Here is a 26,483-nt window from a genome sequence, read left to right on the forward strand (position 1 = left end):
ACGTCTGTGTTGTTTCCTTTGTGTCTCAGTTTCTTCAACAGTAACATAGAAGAAGTATTACCTACCTGGGAGAGTTGAAGTGGGGATTAAATGAAAGAATCTTTGTGAAGTGCTTAGCTTAGAACAGTGCCTATACCAAGTAAGGGCTCAATAAATAGTAATGGTAGTGATAGTATTATTATTTCTCATCTTCATGAAAAATATACAGGACATTGAGGCTTGGAAAAATTAAGTAACTTGCCAAGGTCCATCCATATAGTAAGTGGCCAAATGGGACCTCTGTCTGGTCTGGTCCAGCTCTCCCACCTCACCAACTCCTTTTTTTTCTTCCTTCCTGTCTTTCTTTTTTGTTTTGTTTTGGTCACCACCTGCTATTGCTTCCTGCTCTATACACACTCACATATACAACCAGATACCTGGGAACACAGATTATATCTTAATCACTAAGGGAGGGGCAAAGGGGCTGGTTGAAGGTCAAAGTAGGCATGAAATGATTTTTAGTGATTAGCAATCTTGAAACTGGAAAGGTAGAATCAAGTAGGCCTAAGAGAGGAAGTGAATCTCAGGAAAGAATCTGCATCTGGGAAGATAGGGCCCGGTTTAGAAAAGAGAGGGCGGGAAGGGCATTTCAGGTATGTACTGGGACATGAAGGTGGGGGAGAGAACAGACCTGGCTGGCTGGCAGATACCAGGTAACTTTGGAGGTAAGAACAATGGAATGAATGACAAGCGTCTTGCTTTAAGGCAAAGGGTGCTCTCAGGAGTTATATTTGGTCTCCTGTGTGGGAGAAGTGGGAACCACACAGGTGTCTGAGGGCTGTGATCTGAATGATGTTTAAGGAAAAGCTCTTACTGCCCTCTATGTGGACAAAGGAACAAGCAATAATTGAGTACCAACAGAACCCCACACATCTTCTTTAATGTACTCACTACCTATATCAAGTTGTTATTTTTATCCATATTTAAAATGAGGAAACAATGCATATAGTGGCTTCACAGAAGTTAAGTGGCTTCCCAAGGTCATACAGCAGGGAGGAAGCACAACCAGAATTTGAACCAAAGTCTGGGTGGCTGCCTACCACATAGGTGGGAGCAGCCATTGCTAGAGGCTCAAATTTGAGCTTTTTGAGGCCTGGAACCCTTGTTCCCTTCATGCTGACCACCCCTTCCCCTGCCAGTTATTTCTCTGCAACCACTCCCCAACACATGCACACACACACACATTCACAATGTTCCAAGAACCTTGAGCCAGTCATGGGCCAGAGATGGTTTGGAGGGATCAAGGAGACCATGAGCCCTGGGTCACAGTCCCAGTCAAAGCTTGGCTAGAAGCCATGATCTGAAGGTGGGGAGAGTAAGGGGGAGGTGGGTCCCATAGCCAGTGCTGGGCCTTGTGCAGAGTGTAGCAGCATATGAAATATGTTGATATTTGTTTAGTATCAGAGCTGGGTTTGAGAGTGTCCTGGGTGCCAGGGATACAGTGCAAGACCAGAAAGACTTGGTCTCTGTCTTCCTGGAGCTAGACTTAATGCAGTGCTATGCTAGACTAGAACTTTCTGCAGTGTAGAAATGTTCAATGTCTGTGCCATCCACTGTAGTCACCACTGGCCTCCACGTGTGGCTTTTGAGCTCCTGAAATGTGCCCAGTTCAATGGATCTAATCTAATCTAATTTTAATTTATTTACGTTTGAACAGCTACATGGGGCTAGTGGCTAGTGTTGGACAGAACAGTCTCATGGGTGAGACAGACATGTCAGCATGTAAGCTGGAGCAGGGCAGGGGGGCCCATGGAGAAGGGGCACTGACCCAGACTGAGGTCAAGGGGAGTTTGTTCTAGATCTAGTGATATATAATAGTTTAGTGTTTCTTTTCTTAAAACTCCTAATATTTCGTGGTGCCTGGGTGGCTCAGTGGGTTAAGCCTCTGCCTTCAGCTCAGGTCGTGATCTCAGGATCCTGGGATCGAGCCTCACATCGGGCTCTCTGTTCAGCGGGGAGCCTGCTTCCCCCTCTCTCTCTGCCTGCCTCTCTGCCTACTTGTGATCTCTCTCTCTGTCAAATAAATAAATAAAATATTAAAGAAAAAAAAAAACTCCTAATGTTTCCTTTTTCTTCCTGTAAAACTTGTCAATGAAGAGCAACATATATACTGAAAGTATACAGCTCTGATCCTCCTACTTTAAACTCCCCAGCCACAAGTATGGGGAAGGGGGCTATTGTCTTCTAGAAATACAGGGAGTAGAGAGCGATGTGAGGACGGGGGCCAGTGAGTGGATATAGACCCACTATGAGGTAAGACTTTCTAATAATTAAAGCTGTCTAAAGATGGAATGAGTGAGTTGTGAACTTACCATCATGGGAGGTAATCAAGCATGTGTTGTTTAACCACTTTTTGACAATGTGGTCAAGGACATTGAAGGACCCGCCCCAGAGTTCTGAAAGGTTCTGATCCTTGGGTGGACCAGGGAACCGGAATGACTCAAAGTCCAAGAAGATCCTCTATATCACCCATTCCCCCAGCTCCTGGAATTCCTTGGGTGTTTGGTCTGAGTGCTTGGATTTTTTTCTCTTCTCCCTGTTCCCCAGTTTCTTCTGCCAGGCTGGGAAAATCCCTCAATGGCCCGTGATGCCACCATATGCCCACAGCACACTTCCTGGCTGGGGAAAAGGTAGGAACAGGCTCAATGATGATATGGGAAGGACAGACCCAAAAGACAGGAGGACCCCAAAGGGAAAGTTCCCACAACAGTGCATGGTATTTCACCCAGGGCACAGTGGGTGCTGACTCATGCCAGCATTTCTGGGGGAAGAGATGCAGAGAGAGCATCCAGGAAATGGGGCTGAGAAGCTGGAAAAAATCCCTGAGCCAGAAGTGGAGCCTCTGTTATGGGACCAGGCACTGCACAGGGTGAGTGGTGATCATGACAGCATTGCCTTACAATTGCTCAGAGTAAAATATGGAAGCTGACGGGACTTCATCTTAGAAAGGCTCCACTTCTGCTGTTTCTCTGGTAGGCCTCATTCACACATGCTCTGTATTTCCCCTTGCGTCTGAGTACAAGTCCTCCTTTGCTCCTGCTCTAAGAGGGAGGCAAGAACATGAATCATTCTCTGCGTTTCATCCCAGGCCCCCGTACGCCTGATAACATCTAGAGATCCTGAGCATGTTCCAGGACGTTCGCTTTGAACAAACTGTGGCTGGCATCGGTGTCCATACCCCTTAACTTCAGTGATTTACGGAATAACACTGACACCTGGCTTGGATCGGACCCTACTCCAGATGCCTGGAGGAACATGTGCGCTGGACCCCTTTCCAGAATAAACCCCTAGCCCCCAGCAACGGAGAAACTCGCTCCTTTTCTGAGTGTCCCAGACCCTCCGTCTCCTAGACTCTATCACTTACGCTATTCAGTAAACTCTGCTCTCACCTCCTCCTGGCTCAAGTTTGAATTCTATCCTATGTGAAGCCAAGGACCCTCTTGGCTGGTCCTGTGGCACCCCCTCTAGGTCATTGGACCCAGCCTGCCTACATCAAGAGCACTGGTGGAGGTGGGAATGTGGCCAAGAAGCTCACTGCCTGGCAGGGCCTGAGTGGCAAACACCCCTGAACAACTCCAGGGGGTGCTTTGGGTTCAGGGCATATGAAATGTGAGTAGTGCCAGGAGGCAGTGCCCTCAGGCTCTGTGCCCATGTGAAAAACAGAAGCCTTGGAACAAGGCGAGATTGTGGGTGTCTGGAGCAGAAAGGGGTAGATGCTCTGGTTGGTAGATGAATACGGGGGACAAGCAACTAGTCCCGGAAAGGAGGCACTGCTTCCTTGGGGGTAGACCCAGCCCTGACCCCTTCCCTGTCCCCTTCATTCATTCAACAGATAGCAACTAGGTGTCCTCTGTGCTGGACACAGTGACAGGCATGGGGGCCATAGTAGTGAGGAAAACACAGACACAGCCCCTGCCTTCATGGAGCTTCTGGCCCAGAGTAGGCCTGTCCAATAGAACTTTCTGGATGAGGGAAATAGTGTAAAGAGGCAGCCAAATAACTGTATACGCAAGTGTAAGGTTACTGTCATGCCCTTACAGAGAGGGGTGTCGTGCTGGGTGTGTCCTATGGGTGGGGGAGGAGCTGCCCTCTGAGGGGAGGGGGAGATTTCCCAGGGTAGTGAGCTTAGAACTGGGGCTGTCGATTGGAGGCTGGTTCCACACCTCCTCTGTACTGCTCCAATAGTGGGGCCTGTGGGGCCTGCATTTTAGCCCATTCTGTGGGGTACGGCATCCCCATTTCCACTCTCACTGTGAACTACCCAAGGAGGCTCATTTGACCACCTCAGTCCCCTCGGCCCCTCACCTAGCCTGGAGCCACAGTGGTTGCTCAACAAACATTTACACAATTCAGCCAGTCATCAGGCAACAATCAGTGAGCCCCAGAACAGCCCCTGCTGTCACCGAGCTTACACTTGGAGACACACCCTGTAAAAACAAATACATACAAAAGGTGATTTTAGCCAGTTGTAAGTGCCCCAAGGAAAATTAAAGAAAGGACTGACACGGAGCTGGCAGGGGTGGTAGGAGTCCTGGGGAAGAATGGATGAGTGAAGGAATGAATGGTAAGCACTTAAGGTCAGAGCATGCGCACTGCACCCCCACTGGGCTGGGGCAGGGATTAGGAGGGGAGCCAAGACTCTCAGATCCCAGGGCAGGGAGCTTGGAGCAAGGTAGGGAGTGGTGGTCAGGGGTGGCTGCACTCCAGGCCTCATGGGCAGGGCTGAGTGCTGGGAGAGGAAATGGACAGGGAGTGCTGTGGAAACTCAAAATTCCAAGTAAGGAAGTACATGGAAGTGCTGACAGGAACGGAACTGTGTGCTGGTCCCCCTGTGCTTCCATTCATGACTCAGGTTTGAGCTCAAAGGGGAAAGGTGGGGCAGGGAGGGCCCAGCACTGAGGTTCAGGGAACCTGCCTTGGGTAGGCCAGCCTCACCCCCCTGCCCCCTGCAGAGGTGGGGGAAGAGGGGTCACCCAGCTGGCAGCCTTACTGGGCAGTCTTCTCCTGGGCCCAAGCCCCTGAGGAAGGATCATGGAGGCTGAGATGTATGTGGTGAGAAGGACTGAGGCTAAGGACTGAGGAATAGCTGAGTGCGGCAGTCTGGGGAGGGTCAGACTTGGGCACATAAGCTGGCCCAGCCCGTCGGACTCCAATAGGGAAGTGGGACCCTTTCCAGGAGCTCCCATTGGGCTTGGGAGCTCAGCCACGCTCTGGGTAGTATGGATACTCCAGGCACTGTGCTCTTCTGTCTGTAGGATTTAAAGGTTCTGTGAATGTGGGGAGTGTGTGTGTGTGTGTGTGTGTGTGTGTGCGCGCGCTTGCTTGTGTGTGTAAGGGGGAAGGTCCAAGGCCCAACCTCTGACCTGGGGGGCTTGTCAACCTTAACTAGGGGATAAGGTGAGGAGGACATCTATGGCTCCAATACTAGTCAATAGCCAAGTGAGTGTCAGAGGTTCCCCAGAAAGGGACAGGAGCAATGGAAGGAGGCAAAAGCTTCTAGGACATTGAGACGGGTCTTGTGAGAACAATTCTGGCAGGTAGAAACGGGGCTGGGGTTGGGAGGGGATGGCACCTCAGGAAACAGAATAGCTGGAGCAAAGCCACAGAAGGGAGTGTGGGCAAGTTGAGGGAAGAGCAAGTCTGTATTTGGCCAGGGAACCCTTGGGTTGAATGACCTTGGGAACATTTTCACCATCCTGCCCAATCGCCAACCCCAAGATCCTCCCAAACCAAAAGCAAACAACCCCATTCCTCCAAAACCAAGCAGCAGAGGCAAGAGGGTGCTTGGCAAAGAACCCGTGCTCTGGAGTCACACGTTGAGGCTAGACTCTTTTGCTGTAAAGACTTGCAGCTTGGACAAGGACCTCAACTTTTCTGAGCCTCAGTTTTCAGAGCTGTAAGAGAGTACTTACCTCATGTGGCAGATGTGAAAAGATTAAGTAAGACCTCGGAGGACTGCTCAGGTCATTGCAGGTGCTCGATAGATGCTAATTCCCTCAGCTTTTACCATAATACAAGTCTCTGGCTGGCTCAGCTGTGTTCAAGTGACCGTCAAAGTCCAAAGCCGAGTCACCTTTGTTCCCTCCTGTATGAACCCCTCTGGGGATGCCAGGCATTTTCTGTTTGTGGAGTTCAGGCTTTGTTTATTTCTTCTGGAACCACCTCTGCAAGGAGTGGGGAGCCAAGATCTGCTCGCTGGAGAACAGGTGCATATGTGTCTGTACCTGCTAACAGAGATTACACCAAGCTGACCCTTTGTCCTCCCTCTGCCTCTTTCCTAGCATATCTCACAGGCTCCTCCATTTCCAAGGGCCTAGAAAGGGGTTCTTTCCCCTCCTAGTTTCTCTTATTACCGAGTTAAGCACAAGCAGCTTCCAGTTCCTCTGGTCTCCTGGCACACAAGCCCAGGCAGGCCCTGGACCCCTTGACCTTGCTGCAAGCAAGCCGGCCCACTTCTAAGCTCCCCGAGGCACCTCAGCACAGAGGGCTGTGGCATCCACCCTGAGAAGGTAAAGCCCGTGCCTGTCCTTGGCTCCTGCTTGGGGCCGGTTCTGTCTCTGCAGCTCAGCATGAGCTCAGCGTGGGCCAGGTCGGCCTGGTCAAACGGGAAGCCCCAGGGCTCTGTGAATGGTCCCCGGGCAGGGGCACCCATGGTTGAGTGTGGGGTGGGGTGGCTGGCCAAGGTGTGTGTCAGGGAGGGATCAGGACAGACTGAGAAGAGCAAGAACTGGACCGAAGTGTGTAGATTCTAGTTTTCAAGACAGGTCACCGAGGAGGAGTTCCCATAAGTTCCTGAAGTCCCCTTTGGGTGTTGTGAGCAGGGAGATCCAGGCAAAGGTAAAGAAAAGCCCACATGAGGGCCCCACAGGAGTCCAAGATCAATGGGCAAATCAAGATGAGGTGGTTGAGCCCAGGCCTGTCTTTTTTCCTTTCTCATTCTGGTTCCCACCCACCCACAGTCCTCAGAGGTCTTGACTTCCTCTGAGATCTTTTCGGAGGCCCCTCCTGCAACTTGATCTCCCCATCCCTGGGCACAGTCCCCATGGTGACCTCAGAAGTCACTTTGCTATCACCTCCCCCATCCCATCTGTCCCCTGGTCTTCACCACCTTGGTTGGTCCACCCCTCCACAAAGCCCCTCTCTCTGGACCCTTCCGCCTATGCCCTCTCAGGGCCCCCATCCTTCCACTGCTCCTCCTGGCCCCACAGCCCATCCTCCCCTGCCCTTTTCCTGGCCCCGGTGCTGAATATTCCCCCTGCCCTTCTGTCTCCCAGTCAGCTGACATCGGTGGCAGCTTCCTCCATGCCCAGCCCTGGGCAGGGAAAGGTGGACGGGTGAAGGAAGGCCTTGGGAAACAAAGGTCTGGCTCTCGATGTGCTTTCAGTTATCATCATGAGACAATTAGACAACCATGAGGAGACCCAGGGTGGGGACTCAAAGAAGCAGGAGGGGTCAGGGTAGCCAGGCTGCCTCCCGGGTCGCATACAACTCGTGCTCCTTTTGGGTTTCACTTTCCTGGGCGTGTCACAGCATTCTCATCCCTGCCTTTCCCCACAAAACCTCATTTCCATCTCAGTTTCTACCTCCAGGCATCCAGGGGCACCCTTGCTCATCTTGGTCTGTCCTGATCCCTCCCTGACACATGCCTTGGCCAGCCACCCCACCCCACACTCAACCATGGGTGCCCCTGCCCGGGGACCATTCACAGAGCCCTGGGGCTTCCTGTTTGACCAGGCCGACCTGGCCCACGCTGAGCTCATGCTGAGCTGCAGAGACAGAACCGGCCCCAAGCAGGAGCCAAGGACAGGCACGGGCTTTACCTTCTCAGGGTGGATGCCACAGCCCTCTGTGCTGAGGTGCCTCGGGGAGCTTAGAAGTGGGCCGGCTTGCTTGCAGCAAGGTCAAGGGGTCCAGGGCCTGCCTGGGCTTGTGTGCCAGGAGACCAGAGGAACTGGAAGCTGCTTGTGCTTAACTCGGTTATGAGGGAAACTAGGAGAGAAAAGGACCCCTTCTGTGCCTCAGGATGTGCCCTTTATTTTTTTTTTTAAGATTTTATTTATTTAGGGGCATCTGGGTGGCTCAGTGGGTTAAAGCCTCTGCCTTTGGCTCAGGTCATGATCTCGGAGTCCTGGGATCGAGCCCCGCATCGGGCTCTCTGCTCGGCGGGGGGCCTGTTTCCTCCTCTCTCTCTGCCTGCCTCTTTGCCTGCTTGTGGTCTCTGTCTGTCAAATAAATAAATAAAATCATAAAAAAAAAGATTTTATTTATTTGACAGAGAGTGAGAAATCTCAAGCAGGCAGAGAGGCAGGCAGAGAGAGAGAGGGGAAACAGGCTCCCTGCTGAGCAGACAGCCCACCACAGGGCTCGATCCCAGGACCCTGGGATCATGACCTGAGCCGAAAGTAGAGGCCTAACCCACTGAGCCACCCAGGCGCCCCTGCCCTTTATTTTCTTAATTAGAAATAATTAAACCTTCCCACTCCTCCTCTCTTCCTATTTTTTAAGTCTTTGGCCAGTTCTCTAATGGAGCTAGTTGCTCCCACCTGTATTCTCAGAGTACTCTGTGTGAACTTGGCTATGGCACCCATCTCGCAAACGTAACTAGTCTTCCCGGGGCCTGACATGGTGCTGTGTGTAGGCATAAACAAACATTTTTTTGGAATGAATTTTGGAATCGGTCCCCCCGGACCAAAGTCCTGTGACTCTGCTATTGGGCTTCTCAGATCTTGACTCTCTTCCATCTCCAAGCAAAACCCACTGTCCATGTTTCATTCCCTCTGAGCTGTTACTCTATTGCTTGTTCTGAAGAGTGACTGACACTTGTTGGAGGGAAGCAAGGTTGGGTGCTGGGAAGAACACTGCCCCTCTGGTTTCTTGGGATACCAGTACTGAGGTCTCTCTCCACATCCTGTGGACCCTGGGGGCCTCAGTTCACACCCTTCCTCATCAGCGGAAAGTCAAGATGGCTTCCAAGTTCTTCCAGGGCTGAAGTGAAAACCCTCTGTGGGCCAGGGCCTGGTTTGTCTTGTGCTTTGTGTTCCCAAAGCCAAGAATGGTGACTGGTACAGGGCATATTCTTAAATATTTGTCAGGAGAAAGAACTGACAGCTTCGATGGCTGCATATCGCCTGGGGTTTTATACATGTTACTTCATTTCATTCTCAAAGTGTTGGAGCCAAAATTTTTATGTAGATTTGCATGAATCTGAAACCCACATTCTTCCAAATCTTCCTTGTGGCCTTTAGGTGGCAATGCCATCACGCAAGGATTTGTTCTAATGACAGCTGTGGAAGGCTGCAGGTCGAGAGGCCCTTACTGGTATTGTAGCATATAGGCAATGCCTCTGCCCCTCGCCAACCTTGGGAAACAACAGGAACTGAGAGGGGGGTGAGTGGGAGGGGGCGAGACGATGCTGAGGACATCTGATCACTGTGATCTACATGGAGTGCTTGGCCAAATGGTAGATTTAGATATATGGCTCCAATCACATGCTAAGCCAGCTCTAAATAAATAAGTAAATAAATAGAAGCCCTGATTAGTAGCTTTTCTTGGTTTTTGTGGCATGCATACTGTCGCCAAGGCTAAAGTCAAGCCGCAAATGTTGAAGTCACCATGGACTGCAGAGCTGGAAGAGCACAGAGTCCATGCTCACGAGCCAGGGAGCTGCCCTCACGCACATTGCTGGCACATAAAGCAGTGGGTAAGCAATGCTGTCCCCAGAAGCCACAGGAAGCCCAGCTTCCGCTCAGGCTATGGCAGCTTTGAGAAGCCTTAGCTCTCACTCTGCCTTTTGCAAAGAGCAGAAATGGTCTTTGTGACTCTGATGGACAGTGGCCGTCCCATTATGTTGATGGCCATCTAGGCTGCTGCTGGGCAGGCTCCCTCATAGTGGCCCTGGGTTCCCCTTGGCCACACACCCCAGGTGACCTTGCATCAGGCTGGGACAGCTCCTGGAGCAGGCCAGGCAGCACTACAGGGTTCTTGCTGCCAATTCCTCGGGAAGCAATTTGGGTGATACCGTCCCGAGAGGAGAGGAAGGTGCCTGCAGCTCTTCCTCCGCCTCTCGCTTTGATATGGACAGTACTTTCCCCCCAAATGCCAGGGAATCATAAACACCAAGGAATCTGCCCTTGGTGCCCTGAGATCAGGCCCAGCTAGAAGGCAGCGGGCATCCCTGAGGAGATGGTGGACTGTGGGGGTGGGAAAGGACTGCAAGACAGGGGTGTGCCTGCTTCTGGTTGCGAAGGGACCCTGTTCCCCAGGGAGGCGTGGAAACAGGCCTCGTGGCCTGAGATGGGCAGCTCTACAGGAAAGAGCAGGAACACATCTGGAGGAAAGGGGCTTTGTCCTGGCCAGGGAACTCCTTGAGGACCTAAACATTTTGTGTATCTTGGAGTTTTTCTCTCAAGCTCTTAACACCTTGCTGAGCACACAATCAATAGTCAAAACTTGCCGAAAGAGAAATGAGACTTTTTTTTTTTTAAAGATTTTATTTATTTATTTGACAGAGAGAGAGAGAGATCACAAGTAGGCAGTGAGGCAGGCAGAGAGAGACGGGGAAGCAGGCTCTCTGCTGAGCAGAGAGCCCGATGTGGGGCTTGATCCCAGGACCCCAAGATCATGACCTGAGCCAAAGGCAGAGGCTTAACCCATGAGCCACCCAGGCACCCCAAGAAATGAGACTTATTAGCCCCCAGAGTGTTTTCCAATACTAAGGCAAGAAGTAATATGTAGGAGCAGGTAAAATTAAGGCATAAAGGAGGATTCATAAAGGCCCCAGGGCTCACCCAAGACACACAGAGGAGGCCTTCTCTCCCTAGCAAGGGTATGAGCTAGGCAGGAGGGGCTGCCTTGTTACACGAAGAAGCCCTACCATGTAGCCTGAGGGAGAGCAGAGTTATGACATCAGGCCAGGAGGTTTAGAACTTGCTAGCGTAGAGGGTCATAATCCACTTAGGCATACGGAGGAAGCCAGGCAAGTAGGAGGCCAGCCAGCCCAGGCTGGAGCCATGGGAGAGGACGGACCTCAAAGACAAATAGTCTTGGACGGGGCGGCCTGTGGACCACAGGAAGAAGAGGAGGGTTAGATCCTCATTTCCCACTCCTTAGACACCTCCGCCTTGGCTGAAACCCTGAGTGGGATGTGAGGGAAGAAGGAACTGGAAGAGAGTGTGGGAGGAGGAGTGAGCAGGCAACAGAGGATGGGAGGCCGGAGCTCTTACCATCCACATCCAGAAGGCTGTAGCGTCGCGCAAGGTCACAAGATGGCAGCACCTTCCCACTCAGGCTTAGGATATTCGGGTCTGTGAGCACAGATAGAGCTGAGGAGGCATGGAAGTGATGCAGTGTGACAAGGTTTGGGCCCAAAGGGACAGGGCACCACTGAGACAGGCTGAGGTGCCCAGAATTGTTCCGGTTTCTAGGAAGGTTCTTAGACCTCTGGCTCCTGGCTACACTTCCTGTAAGCCAGTTCCTGAGGTTCCCAAAACCTCAGACTGGGCCGTTTTGGGTCTCCAGAAGCCAGAGAAAAGAAGGGCCCGTTCCTCTACCACCTCTTGAGCCAGGACTCAGGACTGGATGCCAGCTCCCTGCAGATTCTCCAGGCTTGCCCTCCCTCCCTCCCTCCCTTCCTTTCTTCTTCTTCTTCTTCTTCTTTTTAGGTTTATTTGAGAGAGAGAGAAAGAGAGAGAGCACACAGAGGGAGAGGGAGAAACAGTTTCCCCCTGAGCAGGAAGCCTGATGCTGGCTCAATCCCAGGACCCTGGGATCACAACCCAAGCTGAAGGCAGGCACTTAACCGACTGAGCCCCATGAGTGTCCCATCTCCAGCCCCCTTCTTGTTACCACCTGCCCCAACCTCTTTACCTGTTGCCAGAGCCACCACACACTTGCCACTCATTTCGGTGGTCTCCGCAGAGGAGAAATTAGATCTGAGCTGAAACACAGGGGCAGAGAAGGAAAGGGCTAATCTCCAAGAGAACTGCCCACATTTCTTCCCCACTTTCAGCTCCTATTCCAGGAGAGACAGGCCCTCATCACTGCACCTGCAGGACTCAGAATCCCGGAAGGTGCTGGAGCAATTCTTTCCTACATCCAGGTGAAGCTGGGACCCACTGCCTCTCCTAAGTGGAAGCATCTTGGGATGTCAACTACGTCTGGACCACCTAGGCTAGTTCAGTGCAGGGGTCAAGAGCATGGGCTTCAGGGCACGAAGCCTTTCCACTATGGTATATATGACCTTGAGCAAGTTTCTAACATTTCGGTTTTGCCATCTGGAAAATGGAGATAGTATCTCCCTTACAGGATGAAAGGGCATAATGTGTGTCCAGTGCTCAGCCTGCTCCTGCCACAGTAGGCACCAGGGCATTGACTGTTGGTGTTACTGTCTTATCACTGGGGATGGAGAGGCTGAGTCCTCTGCATCCTCTGCCTCCCTCGCACCACCCCCTTGCCCACCTCCTTCAACAAGGGATCATCAGTATTGTCGTTTTTCACCACGACCTCCTTTATTAGTTCTGTCTGCACCAACCCTGGCCACAGAGACACATAGCTGACCCCATGGCGCCGCAGATCGTGGGCACAGTCCGCAGCCAGCCTGTCACACTGTAGAAGGACAGAAGGCAGGGTAAGAGCCAGGGCATGTGGCCACATCCCCTTCCTCCCCTGCCTTCCCTGCTTCTGCTGGGGACGCCCAGCCCCCTTACCCTTCCCAGAGCCCTGTCTCAGCTGTCTACCTCCCCAGCGTGCTGCCTATTCTGGCCACGTAGGAGCAGCCCGAGCAGAGGAGCTATCTATGGAGGGGCATGGCGGGGAGGAGAGGGCCAGTTGGCCTTACTACTCTGACCACTGGGACTTGTAGCTCCTGAGCTAGAGGTACGGTCACGGTCCGAGGCCTCCCTAACCCCTGTGCTATTGGATCCTCACCACAGCTTTGCCCACGCCATAGGGGACATTGAAGAAATACTGCAGCCCCCCAAGGGAGGAGATGACCACGATGAGCCCTCGGCCAGCTGGAACCATGAGCCGCGCTCCGTACACGGAGCACAAGTAGTGGCCTCTAGAGAGTGGGGCAAGGAAGGAGAAGGAATAAATGATGTCCCCCCCTGGCCTGGCTGCCGTAGCCCTGGCAGCTTCCTCTGTCCTCTAGTGGTTATGACAGCTGACAGAAGGCCACATGGGGCAGCCATGGACCTGGGGAATCAAGGGCTAGAGGCCACTTTCTGAGACGAACACTGGTAAAACGAACCACCAATGAATGAGTATAGAGGAAAAATTTAGTTTTCCACCTTTCTATGTAGGGAAAACCCAGTGCACACATACTTGGTAACCAGAAAAACATTTCATTTGCATGGAAAACGGGTCCCTCCAAGTGGAAGCAAGGAGAGAGAATTATAGTTTCAAAAGGAAAGCCCAATGTAAGATAATACAGAGGAAAGGCATGATCAATGTGTACATAAATGTGTATGTGGGGGGTGAGGACATGTTGCCGGGCTTCAAGAGGCTCACCAAGTGGCTTTTATTTTGGAAAATTCATCAGGGCTCAGGGGCCAAGGTCTGGACCTCTCTGCCTTATAGGCTCATAACCCTGACTCGAAAAAGATGAGAGTGTGGAGGGGCTTTCCCTTTGGAGGGCTAAGCATGCGGGCATTGCCAGTACCAGTCTTTGGGTTTTCTTTTCTTGCCTCTTAGCTGACCACCCCTCCCTGTCCTCATCATCTTTCTTCTACCTTGGAAATCACAACTGGATTCTAATCCTGCTTCCCTGGGATTGCCACTAGAAGCTGTGGGTGTTCCTAAATGCCTTAGTCACAGATTTTCAGATAATCTCTTAGTTACTCCCACAGGTGGCTGATCACGCCCATGGAGTGCAGTTTCCAAAAGGGCACCATCGTTCCAATACTAAAAAAAGAGACACAACTGGTGTATCATGCTAGGGGAACTCTGCCTGCTGTGTTTCATCTCGCTCCCATGCCAGAAGTATGTGTAACTCTGACGTGGGAGTGCCCCTGCCTGCGGATCTGGAGTGAAGATATGGAGGCTAAAACAGCAGGCACTCACTCTCAATGACTATCTCTTGATCTAAAACAAAAGAACTTCTTCCTCTAAGCATTTTTGTCAAGATCAACTACAGGTTGTGTGCCTGACTGAGGAAAGGAGGCTCTCTTCTGGGCCATGCATTTGGATGTGCAGAATAAGGCAGGAGAGAGGCCAAGAGCAAGTTCAGATGAAATTACTGACAGAAGCAAGGTAAAACTCAATGTTCCCAGGTACAGAGCCACCTGGATGGAAATTATCCAGGGGTATAAAATGAATGGGACAAGGAGAAGAGATGGGGAGGTCAGAGGGACAAGGAAAGGGCACATAGGGAGAGGTCCAGGCACACCCAGCCCTTGTGGCGGGAGAAAGGGAACACTCACCTGAGTCCAACATTGTTGATATCATCCCAGATGGAGGCAGGGGCTTCCCAGAATGCCTTCTTAATGTTCTTCATAAGTGCCTGGAAGTCACAGGAGATGTGGTGAGTTGGACGATCTGAAGGCAGGAAAGCATGAGGGGCTGGATAATGAAAGGGACGGTGAGTGGGAACGAGCATTCCAGGGTCAGAGGGGGAGGTTAGGAATGTGGAACTGGAATCAAAGTTTAAAGAGTACTGGGACTCCGGCATAGGCGTTGTTGACCAGCACATCTAGACGCCCTTGCTGTTCCCGATCCACTTGCTCAAACAAGCTTTGCACTTCACTCTCCTGGCTTGAATCACACACCACAGGAACACACTGGCCCCCTCGAGATTGTGCCTGGTGAGGGACAGAGGGGATATGAGTTTAGAGTTGCACATGAATGTGTGACACGAGGCAACTCTCTTCAACTCCCAGCTTGGGCGACAGAGAGGGCAAGAGGAGGAACCAGCGCCAGCGCTGAGAGAAGACAATGAGCAATATCGCCCTCTGGTGTCTGTTTGAGGAGCTTCAGGAATGTTAGGTCCTTTTCCTACAGACCCCAAAGTACTGGGATTTCAGGTTTAATACTTCTTCTTTTTTTTTTTCTAAAGATTTTATTTATTTATTTGATAAAGAGAGAGATCACAAGTAGGCAGAGAGGCAGGCAGAGAGAGAGAGAGGAGGAAGCAGGCTCCCCGCTGAGCAGAGAGCCCGATGCAGGGCTCAATCCCAGGACCCTGAGATCATGACCTGAACCGAAGGCAGAGGCTTTAACCCACTGAGCCACCCAGGCGCCCTGGGATTTCAGGTTTAAAATCTACATTTACTGGGGCCTACCACGGGCAAGGCATTATACTCTGCTAGTGGAAGGCAAGGCACAAATAAGGCAGGGGGGCTGCTCCCGAGAAAGGAGTATTTCTCTCTCTCTCTTTTTAAAAGATTTTATTTATTTATTTATTTGACAGAGAGAGATCACAAGTAGGCAGAGAAGCAGGGAGAGAGTGGGGGGAGGAAGCAGGTTCCCCGCTGAGCAGAGAGCCCAATGTGGGGCTCGATCCCAGGACCCTGGGATCAGGACCTGAGCCGAAGGCAGAGGCTTAACCCACTGAGCCACTCAGGTGCCCCGGAGTATTTCTCCTTTTCCTTCTTCTCAGTCATTCCCATCTCTCATGCTCTGAGCTCCCACCCTTCACCACTCACTTGCAACCCCTACTCAGTCCCCGCCTTCTGACAGTCACCTCACCAATGCTCCCAGCTAGCAACTGAAAAACCAAAACTCTCAGCTATGAACTATTTCTATTTTCCGTTCTATCTTACCTTCCATAAATGTGTCCCAATCCTCCAACTTCACGGGAAGAAAAACACCTTATTCAAGACCAATCCTGCTCTCCGGATCCATGCTCTGGGTCCCACCCTCTTACCTCCTTGCTTCCTAACTGCTCGCCCAAGATCCCAGAGCATTCTGTGCCTCTGATTTCCTGCTAAGGCCCTATCTTTTAAAAGCAGAAGTGACCTCTCACTAGTCTTGGTTAACCTCAGTGCTTCACGCAATGTCTGGCAAACCAAATATTTATTTAACCGAAATCCAGTAGAAAAGTCAAGCGAAAGTGCACAGCTCAATAAAGTCTTGCCTAAAATAAAGGAAACCACAGGTCGACAACCCTTCAGTTGCAATTCCTAAAGGTCTTAAACAGAAAGTTTCTTCATAAAACTCAGTGGCAAACTTTGACCTGATCTGAAGTTATTTATCGGCTTTATTTATTCTAATTTGAATAAATATTGACACTGTGTTGAGGAATATTATGGCTTCAGGTAAGGGATTAGTGGACAGAGTGGTTAATGGGAAGGGCTACCTCAGGTGGTTTCTACTCCTGTGGTCCCAGGGGAAGCACCCACCTCCTCAGCAGTGGCCCGCAGGGTGTCCATATGGCGGCCAGTGATGTAAACTGTGGCACCTGCTTGGCAGAGTTGCAAGGCGATGCCACGGCCAATACCCCTGGAAGCACCAGTCACCACGCACACTTGGCCTTTCATAGGAGCTGCCATGACTCAGAAGCAAAAGGGGAAAATCTGTGGAAGCAAAGACTTGCTCTAGGGAGGCCTGCAAACTGAATGCGGAAGGGTGATCCTGATAGTGGTAGGAGGGGGAGGCAAGGTTGGAATCCTTTGAGCAGAGAGAAGTTTCAGAGCGGGACAACAGTGCAGGCTGCAGGGAAAGATTGTTAGTCCTTTCTGGGAGGTGAACGAGTTGGCCTTTGCCGCTGGCTAGAAGCCGTCAAGGCACTATGACCCCAGGGGCTGAGTAGGACTGTCCAGGGCTAGACATCTACCGGAACTCTGAAAGCGGCTGACAAGGTGGGGTTCTGGCGCGGCTGCCCCTCACTGCGGGTCCACGCAGGCTGCTGGGCTATCAGGAGCTCTGGGCTCTGGCCTGGCCCTGTCAGGCCTAGCACAGAGGCACGGCTTCCAGGTCCGGGGTAAGCGAGAAGCCCAGGGACCCTGAGTCCTAAGTAGTGGGAGCTCGCACTCCTTACCTGCTACTCGTGCGGTCTTGGAGTCTCGGCGCCGTCTGGCTCTCAAAGTCCTCGGTCTTCGAGAACTTCAGTTCTAGCCGCGGGGGCAGGATGGGGTGACTGAAACTGAGTCAGAGTATGAGGCTGGGGAGCCAGTTGCGTTCCGGCCGAGGACCAGCTGGGGGCGTGGAGGAGAGGGTCGGTCTGGGCTGATTCTCAGGAGGGACAGGGCAGGACGAACGGAGGCGGGGCGATCTGGGAGCACGCCCACTGCCGCCGGGGTAGGGGCCGTCGCGGGACTATGACGTATAGGCGGCGCCCTGAGCGCGACCGCGTTTCTAAACTACGTGCGGTCCAGTCCCTGCACGCGCCTGGCTGCTTGAGGTTCCCTTTTCGCTGGAAAGCTTTGGCGGACGAACACTAGCTTTAGCACCCATGGGGCTGGCTCCGCGCTCCCCCAACAAGGCGGGGCGCCGGTTCCCAGCAGGTGGCAAACGAGGGCGCGGGGCCAAGGGGTCGGGGCGCCCCAGACCAGGCCGCCAGCGGCCATCCTGTTCGCCTCCGGACGGTTGCTCGGAGCCGGCACTCGATGCTCACTCTCACCTGAGTTCCGAAGCTCTCGGGTATTTCCGTCGGGCTCTGTCCGCGCTGAAAGAGGCTCCCGAGACCGGAGAAGAACGAGGTGGGGAGGAACCCCAGGGTGGGACTAGGAGGGATTCGTTGGGCATAAATTCCAGGACAGGAAGGGAAATTTTCATGGGTCCCCAGGGCGAAGGGACTTAGTCTCATCTCCCATACCCTCTTTATCGCTCCCCCCTCTCTCCCTCACTCGGTTAACTGATGGAACATAAACTATTTTCCTCTCAGTCTCTAAAATAGTTCTTTTCTTGTCTATCCAGAACTGATGGTGCACAATGTTTTGAAGGAAGTGGAGGCTCAGGCCCTAGCCTTGGCCACAAACAGGACTGGCAGTGAGATTATGCAGGAACTGTTGGGATTCAGTCCCCTGAAACCGCTCTGTCGAGTCTGGGCTGCTTTGCGCTCCAGCTTGCGCTCTGTGGCCTGTCATCGATGCGGGGTGCATGTATTGCAGAGTGCTTTGCTGCAGCTGCCTCGATTGTTGGGGAGCCCGGCAGAGGAGGAGGAGGAGGACTTGGAGGAGGAGGAGAATGGCAAGGATGGTCCCTTGGAGACCCTGGAGGAGCTGGTTTTGGGACTAGCCTCTGAAGTGTGTGATGATTTTCGTTTCTACTGTGGAGACATACATGCCAGCTTCGTGGTTAGAACTCTGCTGCAGGTGTTGGGAGGGACTCTTCTGGAGTCTGAGAGAACCAGACACCGTGGCTCTCAGTCACCTGGTAAGTATTACAAGAGAGGGAAGTGGACCTAGAGGAGAGTTTAGGAAGTCCAAAAGGAGAGAGTAAGCAGAGGAGTAATTCCTCATGACTTTGAAGAATTAGCAGAGAAATGAGAACAAAGCTTAACAAACCAAAGATTAGCGTGAACAAAGGCCCAGAGGTGAGGCTGCATCTGTGTGTTTGAGGGACAGCTAGTGGAATGGGCCAGGGGCAAGAGGTGATTTAGTTGGGCAATGGATGTCAATTTCTTTTTAACCACAACTTATGTAATTTTTTTTTAAACATCACCGAACTGCCTATGTGTATGTATATAGATACTGGACTCAAACCAGAACTTTGAGAAACAATATTATTAATTGATATTTTTTCTCTGGTTTTATTTATTTATTTGATAGAGACGCAGCGAGAGAGGGAACACGAGCAGGGTCAGAGGGAGAGGGAGAAGCAGGCTTCCCACCAACTAGGGAGCCCATTGCCGGGCTCGTCCTAGGACCCTGGGATCATGACCTGAGCTGAAGGCAGACACTTAATGACTGAACCACCCAGGCACCCCTTCTCTGTTTTATTTTATTCTGTTTTGTTCCATTGAAAAAGACCTGGTTAAGATCCACTAAAGTGATTTCATGATGCAGTCATAGGCAGTGCCCTACATTTTTAAAAACTCTGGGAAATAAGGTTAGAGAGTTTAAAGGAGGCCTGATTTCTGAACAGCTTGAATTCCTGATTGAGAGTTTGGCCTATCTCTTATGGACCACTGGAGAGCTGGTTGAAATTTAGAAAAATTAAAACAGAAACAGAGTCTCAGTTCAGTCATCCAGATGAGAAGACAGATTCATACATATGCTGCATCTCCAAGCTGAATCTTTGATCATCTATGGACTCATTCTCCCTCCTGGATGGTCCTTTTTGATCCCAGAACTGCACAGGTTTTTGTTCTTCTTTCAGATGCACAAAGGGCCCCGGCTCGGGAATGTAAGCCAACTGATTTTGAGGTCCCTGAAACTTTCTTGAATTGCCTTCGGGACCTGAGCTCTTGCTTTCTGAAGGACCTTGCTGGTAAGGAGGCTAAGAGAAGGAGGGTCTAGGACCCATTTTTCTGGAGGTGATTGTCATCCTGCAAAGCCCTCACTTAGATCAGTCGTATTTCTCTTCGAATCTGATCTGGTTTATGTTGCAGACTTTGTATAGAGCCTTTATGTCCATAGTCCCTGGTACCTTACTGTTTGAGGTTTGAGATTGTACAGGTCTGGATTTTGGAAGAGCTGTTTTGATTATTTCTGCTCTCTCCCATAGTATTTATCACTGACAAGATCTCCAGCTTCTGCCTTCAAGTGGCCTTACAAGTCTTACACCGCAAACTGCCCCAGTTTTGTGCTCATGTCTGCAGTGCTGTGATCAGCTATCTGAGTAGCCGCAACCCCTCAGCAGACGGCAGGTATGCTCAGACTGTGTGAAGTGAATGGAGTGACGCGGGTATTTTAGGTGAAGTAGAGTAAGGCTGCCTGATCACCTTCTCCTTGTCCCTAGCCCCCTGCTGCTATTTCTGCGGGATCAGACAAGCTCCAGACTCCTGGAGCAGGTCCTGCTGGTATTGGAGCCCCTGAGGCTCCAGAGCCTCTTTGAGGATCACTTCCAAGGGCAGCTGCAGGCCCTGGCTGCACACCCAATTGCCAACTTCCCTTTGCAGCGTTTACTGGATGCTGTTACTACCCCTGAGCTGGTGAGTTGAGAATGGGGCTGGATCTTTCTGTACCCTGTTGTTTCTGCTAGTTCTTGTTCATTGGGCTTTATTTTATCATGTGCCTACCTCGGTGTCTCTGACTGTGTGCTGGCCATTCCCTTGGAAAGGTTATTCCTGGGGTTTTCTCAGAGCTTAGGACAAAAGTACGTTCTTCCCAGAAAGGATTTGTGTTAGCTTCTCAGGTGCCTGGCAGGAGACTGGCTTAATCCAGATTTGCAGCTTGAGGTTCCATGGTCCATTCAGACGCTGGGTACTTAGCGACAGATCTGTATGAGTGCTGGAGCTATGGCCATAGCTTCTTTTTGCTTTTGCTGCTTAGCACCAATGCATGCTTGCCTGTGACCTCATGGGTTGGGAGTTGGAATAAGAAGGGCATATTTAATTCTACTATTCTCTTATCTTGAGAGGGTGGCCATTTAACGTACCCTGCTCCCCCCAAGTGAGGGGGTACTTCGAAGACTGCACCCTGGTCCTGGACTTTGTGACCAAACCAAAACCCTGATACTGGCAATGTTTATCTAATGTTTTTAGTTTTCAGTAGGATTTTCTCTGAATAACTTAGTCCACTGTTACAAAATGCCAAATATTCTTCTTTCTGTGTCTCTCCTCAGCTGTCACCTGTGTTTGAGGAGCTGAGCCCTGCCCTGGAAGCTGTGCTGGCTCAAGGTCACCCAGGGGTGGTCATTGCCCTTGTGGGGGCCTGCCGCAGAGTTGGGGCCCACCAAGCCCAGGTCCTGCAGCTGTTGTTGGAGGTGATGTTACCTGCCACCTGTTTATGCCCTCCATTCAAATTCTTATCTTTGGTGGTTGTATCTTGGGTCTCAGGAGGTCTCATTCCCGAGGAGTTCACAGATATGGAGCAAAATGAAGCCAAACCCATCTCATAGCCCTGGCATGAAAATGGTCTCCCAGAACTAAGCAACTTAAGGACTAAATGTTTGTTCAGCCCTTGTCATGTGTATAGAGGCTGGGGATACAGCAAGGCAGATGAGATCCTGCCCCCTCCCACAGTTTACACTCTCACGTCTCTTGAATGCTTTCCCCTGTCTACAGAGTCGGGGTTAGGGATGAAGTTGTTCTCAGATTCATCATGTTTTGTCTTCCCCTCTAGGCCTTCCACTGTGCAGAGCCCTCTTCCCGGCAAGTGGCCTGTGTGCCTCTCTTCGCCACTCTGATGGCTTATGAGGTGTACTATGGACTGCTGGAGGAGGAGAGGGCGGTGCCTGCAGAGCACCAGGTAAGGTAGGAACGGGGCCAAACCAGTGACTAACTGGGAGCCGGGGTTTAAAAAGTCCTTCAGCCTTGTGGTGAGGGTGTTGAGGCCTCTGGCTTCATCCAGGCAGAGATGGCAGTTCAGTGGCTGCCTCCTAATGCCCTCTCTCTGTCCTTCCAGGTGGACGTGGCCACAGCCAGGGCCCTGGGGGACGTGACAGTCCTGGGGTCCCTCCTGCTCCAGCATCTGTTGCATTTCTCTAGTCCTGGTATCATACTTCAAAGTCTGGGTGCCTTGACGGGACCACAGCTTCTGTCTCTAGCCCAGAGCCCTGCTGGCTCACACGTGCTCAATGCTGTCTTGAGCAGCCCCACTGTGACGCGCAAGCAGCGCCGCCGCGTGCTGAAGACCCTAAAGGTTCTGTTCTGCTCTGATGCCCCTACCAGCATCCATTTATGAGAACATGAGCTTGCCCCAGTACTGTCCTTCAGAGTCAGAGAGAGAATATGTAGTTCTAAGATTCTCTTGACTCCACCTGTAGACTTCGGAAACTTCATTTCCCCCTTGCCCTCCCCAGCACACCTTTGTGAACTGCCCTAAGGGAACCTACCTTGCTTGTCTCACTGTAGGGACAATATGTGGCTCTGGCCTGTAGTCGCCATGGCAGCCGTGTACTAGATGCCATCTGGAGTGGAGCAGCCTTGGGAGCCCGGAAGGAGATTGCTACTGAGCTGGGTGAGTACTGGCCCCTTTCTCTGACCTTTCCAAATTTTCCTCACTTCAGATAGCTGGGTAGCTAGAGAAGGGACTTAAATTTAGCAGAGACTTTGTTTCTAAAGGGTGATGATGGCCATGAGTTCTTAGCAGTTTGCTCTCCTCCCCTTCTCCTCTGTTAATTACGCAGCCCTGTGCACCCATGCCTCCCCTGGCTTCTCTTTGGAGAGTGAGGTATTAGTTATCCTGAGACCATCCCAAGGCCCAGGAAACATGGAGGGGCCCTCACTCAGGGAAAGTCCCTTTGAGCATGGTGGGTGATTGCATGATGATACTGAATATGAGTGGTTCCATTTGCAGGTGAGCGGAACCAGGAGCTGATGAGAGACCCTTTTGGCCACCATGTGGCTCGAAATGTAGCCCTGACTACTTTCCTGAAGCGCCGAGAGGCTTGGGAACAGCAGCAGGGAGCACTGGCCAAGCGGAGGCGGGCTTTGAACTCAATACTTGAAGACTGAGGCCTTTGGATGTGGGACTGAGTGGTAAAGGGCATATCTGTCCTGTCCCCTTTGTAGTTTAAGTTGGAGTCAAAAGCCTTAATAATAAATACTTTTTTATATTTTTATTGGAACTGTTTTGTTATTTGGGGGAGAAGCGTATAAAGAAATCAAGGTCTCAGAGGCAGAGAGAGCTGAATTCAGTGCATTGGGAAGCTGAGGGGCAGGAGGAGGTGCAAAGAATCGAGATGTAGCAATGATCAGGGTGGAATCGAGATGCATGCCGATGGGCTTGTGGTCCTTCAGGGTAAGTGGGAGGCCGGAAAGGTGGCTAGGAAGGAAAGAGCATTCTTCAGGACAGGGTATAGGCTAGGACTCGAAGGCCTTAACCATGGTATGCCATAACAATGGGCTTAGAAGACAGTGGGGAAATCAGGTGAGTCATCTCATCTGCACTGTCCTCACATCTCCAAAGCCAATGCTGTCACAGTCCTCACAGTGTGTCTCTTGGAACGAGTCTAGGGGCAGAAAGCTCAGAGCCCCTTCTCAATAGGGATGGAAGCGACCCTGCCGCTGCCAGTGCCACTGCTCGGCCCCTTCTACTACATGGCGGAGGCTGGAGGCAATTCCCAGCAGCATATGGCCCAGGCCTTGCAGCAGTGCAGAGGTCCAACGGAGGAGCTCCCTGAAGGGCAGAGACAAGATGGAGTCGGATGGGTGGGAGGAGGCCATCGGGGGGGTTTTCCACAAGGGAGAGCTAATGGGGTAGGTGAGTGCAGAAGGAATTAGGGGGCTGCAACTGTAGGGGGATAGGGAGACATGACCTGTTGGTCTCTGACCTGAGTACTTTCTTTGGGCCAAGTCCTTGAAAGTCACAGCTCATGGAGTAGAGCCCATAGAATGTGGCTTTGATATTGAGGCTGCCAAAGAGGTCTCGAGGGTTTTGCTTGTATACGTCGAAGGTGATGCGGGCGATGTCCTTGCTGTGCTTGGGCTTCTCCCGGCCCAGGCCATATGACAGCATCCCACTCTGTAGGGCACCTCCATCAGTGCGATGCATCCCACACACAGGGAGCCACCACTATGCCCCAGCAGCACTGGGTCAGACCCACCCTTGCCTGGACTGTTGGTCCCCTATAAGGGGTCCTTGGCAAACTCCTTGCCTCTCCCAGTGCCTCTGCCCCCAAGATCATGGTTGGGCTAGAGAAGCTAGAAGAGAGAGCCAGAAAGGACTGGTGGCCAACAACAGCCCCACTGTGGGCCTCTCACCCTGCTGGGGCTCCAATTCTGCCCACACTCCAGCACCATCAGGCATGTGTCATCCTCCAAAAGCTGGAAGAAGTCTTCACTCTCCACAGCGGTCCCATCCTCCTCCAGCACCAGTGTTAGCATCCCACTCAGGAGCAGGGCCTCCAATGCCTGCCCAGCCACAGGAAGCAGGAGGGAAAGGGCAGAGCTTAGCCATGCCCTTCCCCCTCCAGCGACCCTGCATCCATTGGTTGGTCCTAGATACTGGCTGATATGCCAACTCTACTTCCTGGAAAACTGCCATCCCTTCAGATGGCTCCCATGCTCAGTGTTCTCGGTGTTGCTGGTGGACCCTCACTAAGGGTTGACTTCTTTTCCTAATTGTTCCTATGTCATTCTCCATGTCATTGTCTTCTCCTGCTCCTCCCCTCTGAGGCATTCCTACCGGCTTGGAATTGAGAAATTCCAAGCTTCTGTTGAGGTCCATCCTTCGGTCTTATCTCCAGTGTCCTACCTCACTGTCCCCCACCCTCAGAGAGTCCTCTAGAACTGTTTTCAATAATAATGACCCTTAACCTTTTTGAGTCTTAGTGTCACATATCTATGTAGCACTTTACATACATTGTCCTCTTTGACTCCTTTCAGTAACTCTAGAAGGAAGGTGTATCCTTACTTCCTTTTTGTAGATGAAGAAACTGAAGTTTTGATAGATTGAACAACTTCCTACAGTTTGACATTAGCAAACCAGCCAGTCCTGATGGAATCAGGACTTGAACTTGATTTGTCATACAAATCACTCCACACTGATTTCTGAATGCCATTCCTCCAAACCCTCCCTTTCTACTCCTTCCTCTACCCCCTGGAAAAGAAATGAATTGATCCAAGTACAGCATTGGTCATTGGGCTGACCGTCTCCCCCCACCCCCTTTTAGTCCTCAGAGGGAGGGGCAGCCCGGTACCTAACCTCATCCTTTCTGCTCACTCTAAGTTCTTCCTCTTCTCTAGCCCTCTGGTTGCCACTGCAATAGGAACTTAGGGATTTGGCTCACTTACCTTGTCAAGCAGCTCCTGGCGGGTGGCAGCTGTTAGACCTTTCCGCGTGGTCCGCTTGTGATCACAGACTCGGAAAGGTCTCTGGGGTGGTGAAGCTGAAGTCCAGACTTTCCTGCCAAACTCAGAGCCCATACTGGATACCGACCTGGTAGTTGGGAAGAAAGGTCTTGAACTGAGGAGTTGGGTGACTTCAATGGGGATGATTGGGGGTGGGGTGCTTGGAGAGTTAGGGAGGGATCTAGGTTTGGAGATCAGAGTAGCCTAGGGAGAGAGGGAGAGACCATGGAGTGGGGGTGGTGAGTGGTGGTTCCATAGCTGGACAAGCCCGCTATGGAAGTGGTGGGGAGGGGAGAGGGGAAAGGGTACATGAGTCTCTGAGTCTCCTAGGGGCTGAATGGAATTTGATTGCCATGCACTATCCTCAGAGTTGGAGGGTAGAGAGGAGGGTTAGAATTCACCTGAGCAGGCCGCTGGGGTTCAGGGCTGAGAGGTACTCCATGGTGGAGGGAAGGAGCAGGAGTGTTGCCTCTCCCAGTGACTTCTGGGCTCTGTGATTCTCTGCTGTGCTGGGGCTGAAGTGGTGGTGTTTTCTGTTAGATCTCAGCCCCAGTGAGATGGAGGATGAGTCACCCCGGACTCTGGCCTCCCCTGCTAGGCCAGTAAGAAGGGCAAAGTCTAAGGGGAGGGAAAGGGGAGGGAAAAAGGAGGGGCCTAGATGGGACCATGGAGGAGGGATTGAGGCCCAGAGTTGCCTGCAAAAGTCACTGAAGCTTGTGTGTGTGTGTGTGTGTGTGTGTGTGTGCGTGCGTGCGTGCGTGTGTGTGTGTGTGTGTGTATGGTGGCGGTGTGTGCTGAGGATAAATGGGAATAATGTAAGAGGACAGGATGTGATCTCTGGTCTTTTTCTTTCTATGGAGAGAATTTCTAGGGATTGTTTCTGGCTCCCAGCCCTCAGTGGCGTTCTGTGATTTGTGCTGGACTTGCTGCCACCTACTGTGAGAGCCACAAACTGCAGCTTTGGGAAAAGGGGGGCCCGGCTGAGGGTGGGATGGTGGGCAGGGCTTGGGCACTGGTGTCCTGGCTCCTTGGGAGCCCCCAGTTCCAGCTGTTGACTGGGCAGGTGTCTTCCCCCTTACTTCCATTTTTTTTTTTTTTAAGATTTTATTTATTTATTTGAAGACAGAGATCACAATAGGCAGAGAGGCAGGCAGAGAGAGAGAGAGAGAGGAGGAAGCAGGCTCCTTGCTAAGCAGAGAGCCCGACGTGAGGCTCGATCCCAGGACCCTGAGACCATGACCCGAGCTGAAGGCAGAGGCTTTAACCCACTGAGCCACCCAGGCGCCCCCTTACTTCCATTTTTTTCAGTGTACCAGGTCCACCTGAATTTTCTGCATTTCCAGGCTTTGCCTGACCTCTTCACCCAGAGAAGTTTCTTGTCGGCATGGTTCTACCAATGCACCATTTCTTTTCTTCCTAGCTTGTATCCTGGTGGAGCCTGGTAGCAGGGTGTCTTGGAGGTTGTATGTTGTGATTCCTCAAGGAGGTTATAAGCCCCTCCATGAGTCCTCCAGAACTCAGCACCATGACTGGAAGTTGTCACTGATAGCCCAGTGAGAGACCCCGGTGGGGGCGGAAGGATGACAGGAGCAGGGCCTGAGGTTAGAGATGA

General features: G+C 51.8%; 3 protein-coding genes across 6 annotated transcripts; 1 reads left to right on the forward strand and 2 right to left on the reverse strand.

The window, feature by feature from the left end:
- Positions 1-10,673: 10,673 nt before the first annotated feature.
- On the reverse strand, positions 10,674-17,240 carry LOC111140178 (dehydrogenase/reductase 1). 3 transcript variants are annotated; one of them, XM_022492523.1, is made up of 9 exons: positions 17,012-17,240; positions 16,374-16,547; positions 14,691-14,834; positions 14,457-14,536; positions 12,964-13,096; positions 12,496-12,642; positions 11,905-11,974; positions 11,262-11,342; positions 10,674-11,095 (listed from the first exon to the last, which is right to left on the reverse strand). In XM_022492523.1, exons 2-9 carry the CDS (start codon positions 16,521-16,523, stop codon positions 10,959-10,961), a joined length of 942 nt encoding a protein of 313 aa, XP_022348231.1. In that variant the 5' UTR covers positions 16,524-16,547; positions 17,012-17,240; the 3' UTR covers positions 10,674-10,958. The 3 variants fall into 3 exon arrangements, with proteins under 3 accessions (XP_022348231.1, XP_022348227.1, XP_022348238.1); XM_022492519.1 differs by having other exon boundaries at positions 11,262-11,360; XM_022492530.1 differs by lacking the exon at positions 14,691-14,834 and having other exon boundaries at positions 11,262-11,360; positions 17,012-17,187.
- Positions 17,241-17,339: 99 nt separating this feature from the next.
- Positions 17,340-22,633, forward strand: LOC111140667 (NOP9 nucleolar protein). 2 transcript variants are annotated; one of them, XM_022492874.1, is made up of 10 exons: positions 17,340-17,672; positions 17,890-18,348; positions 19,294-19,404; positions 19,642-19,783; positions 19,876-20,068; positions 20,701-20,841; positions 21,201-21,326; positions 21,483-21,719; positions 21,932-22,037; positions 22,377-22,633. In XM_022492874.1, exons 1-10 carry the CDS (start codon positions 17,426-17,428, stop codon positions 22,532-22,534), a joined length of 1,920 nt encoding a protein of 639 aa, XP_022348582.1. In that variant the 5' UTR covers positions 17,340-17,425; the 3' UTR covers positions 22,535-22,633. The 2 variants fall into 2 exon arrangements, with proteins under 2 accessions (XP_022348582.1, XP_022348583.1); XM_022492875.1 differs by lacking the exon at positions 21,483-21,719.
- Positions 22,634-22,748: 115 nt separating this feature from the next.
- On the reverse strand, positions 22,749-25,507 carry LOC111140599 (cell death-inducing DFFA-like effector b). The gene is made up of 5 exons (XM_022492802.1): positions 25,273-25,507; positions 24,815-24,959; positions 23,783-23,932; positions 23,353-23,543; positions 22,749-23,198 (listed from the first exon to the last, which is right to left on the reverse strand). The coding sequence occupies exons 1-5, from the start codon at positions 25,311-25,313 to the stop codon at positions 23,060-23,062; spliced, it is 666 nt and encodes a 221-aa protein (XP_022348510.1). The 5' UTR covers positions 25,314-25,507; the 3' UTR covers positions 22,749-23,059.
- Positions 25,508-26,483: the final 976 nt, after the last annotated feature.

The sequence above is a fragment of the Enhydra lutris genome, unplaced genomic scaffold, assembly GCF_002288905.1.
Source record: "Enhydra lutris kenyoni isolate GAN:26980312 unplaced genomic scaffold, ASM228890v2 scaffoldscaffold4, whole genome shotgun sequence".
Taxonomy (NCBI): Eukaryota; Metazoa; Chordata; class Mammalia; order Carnivora; family Mustelidae; genus Enhydra; species Enhydra lutris.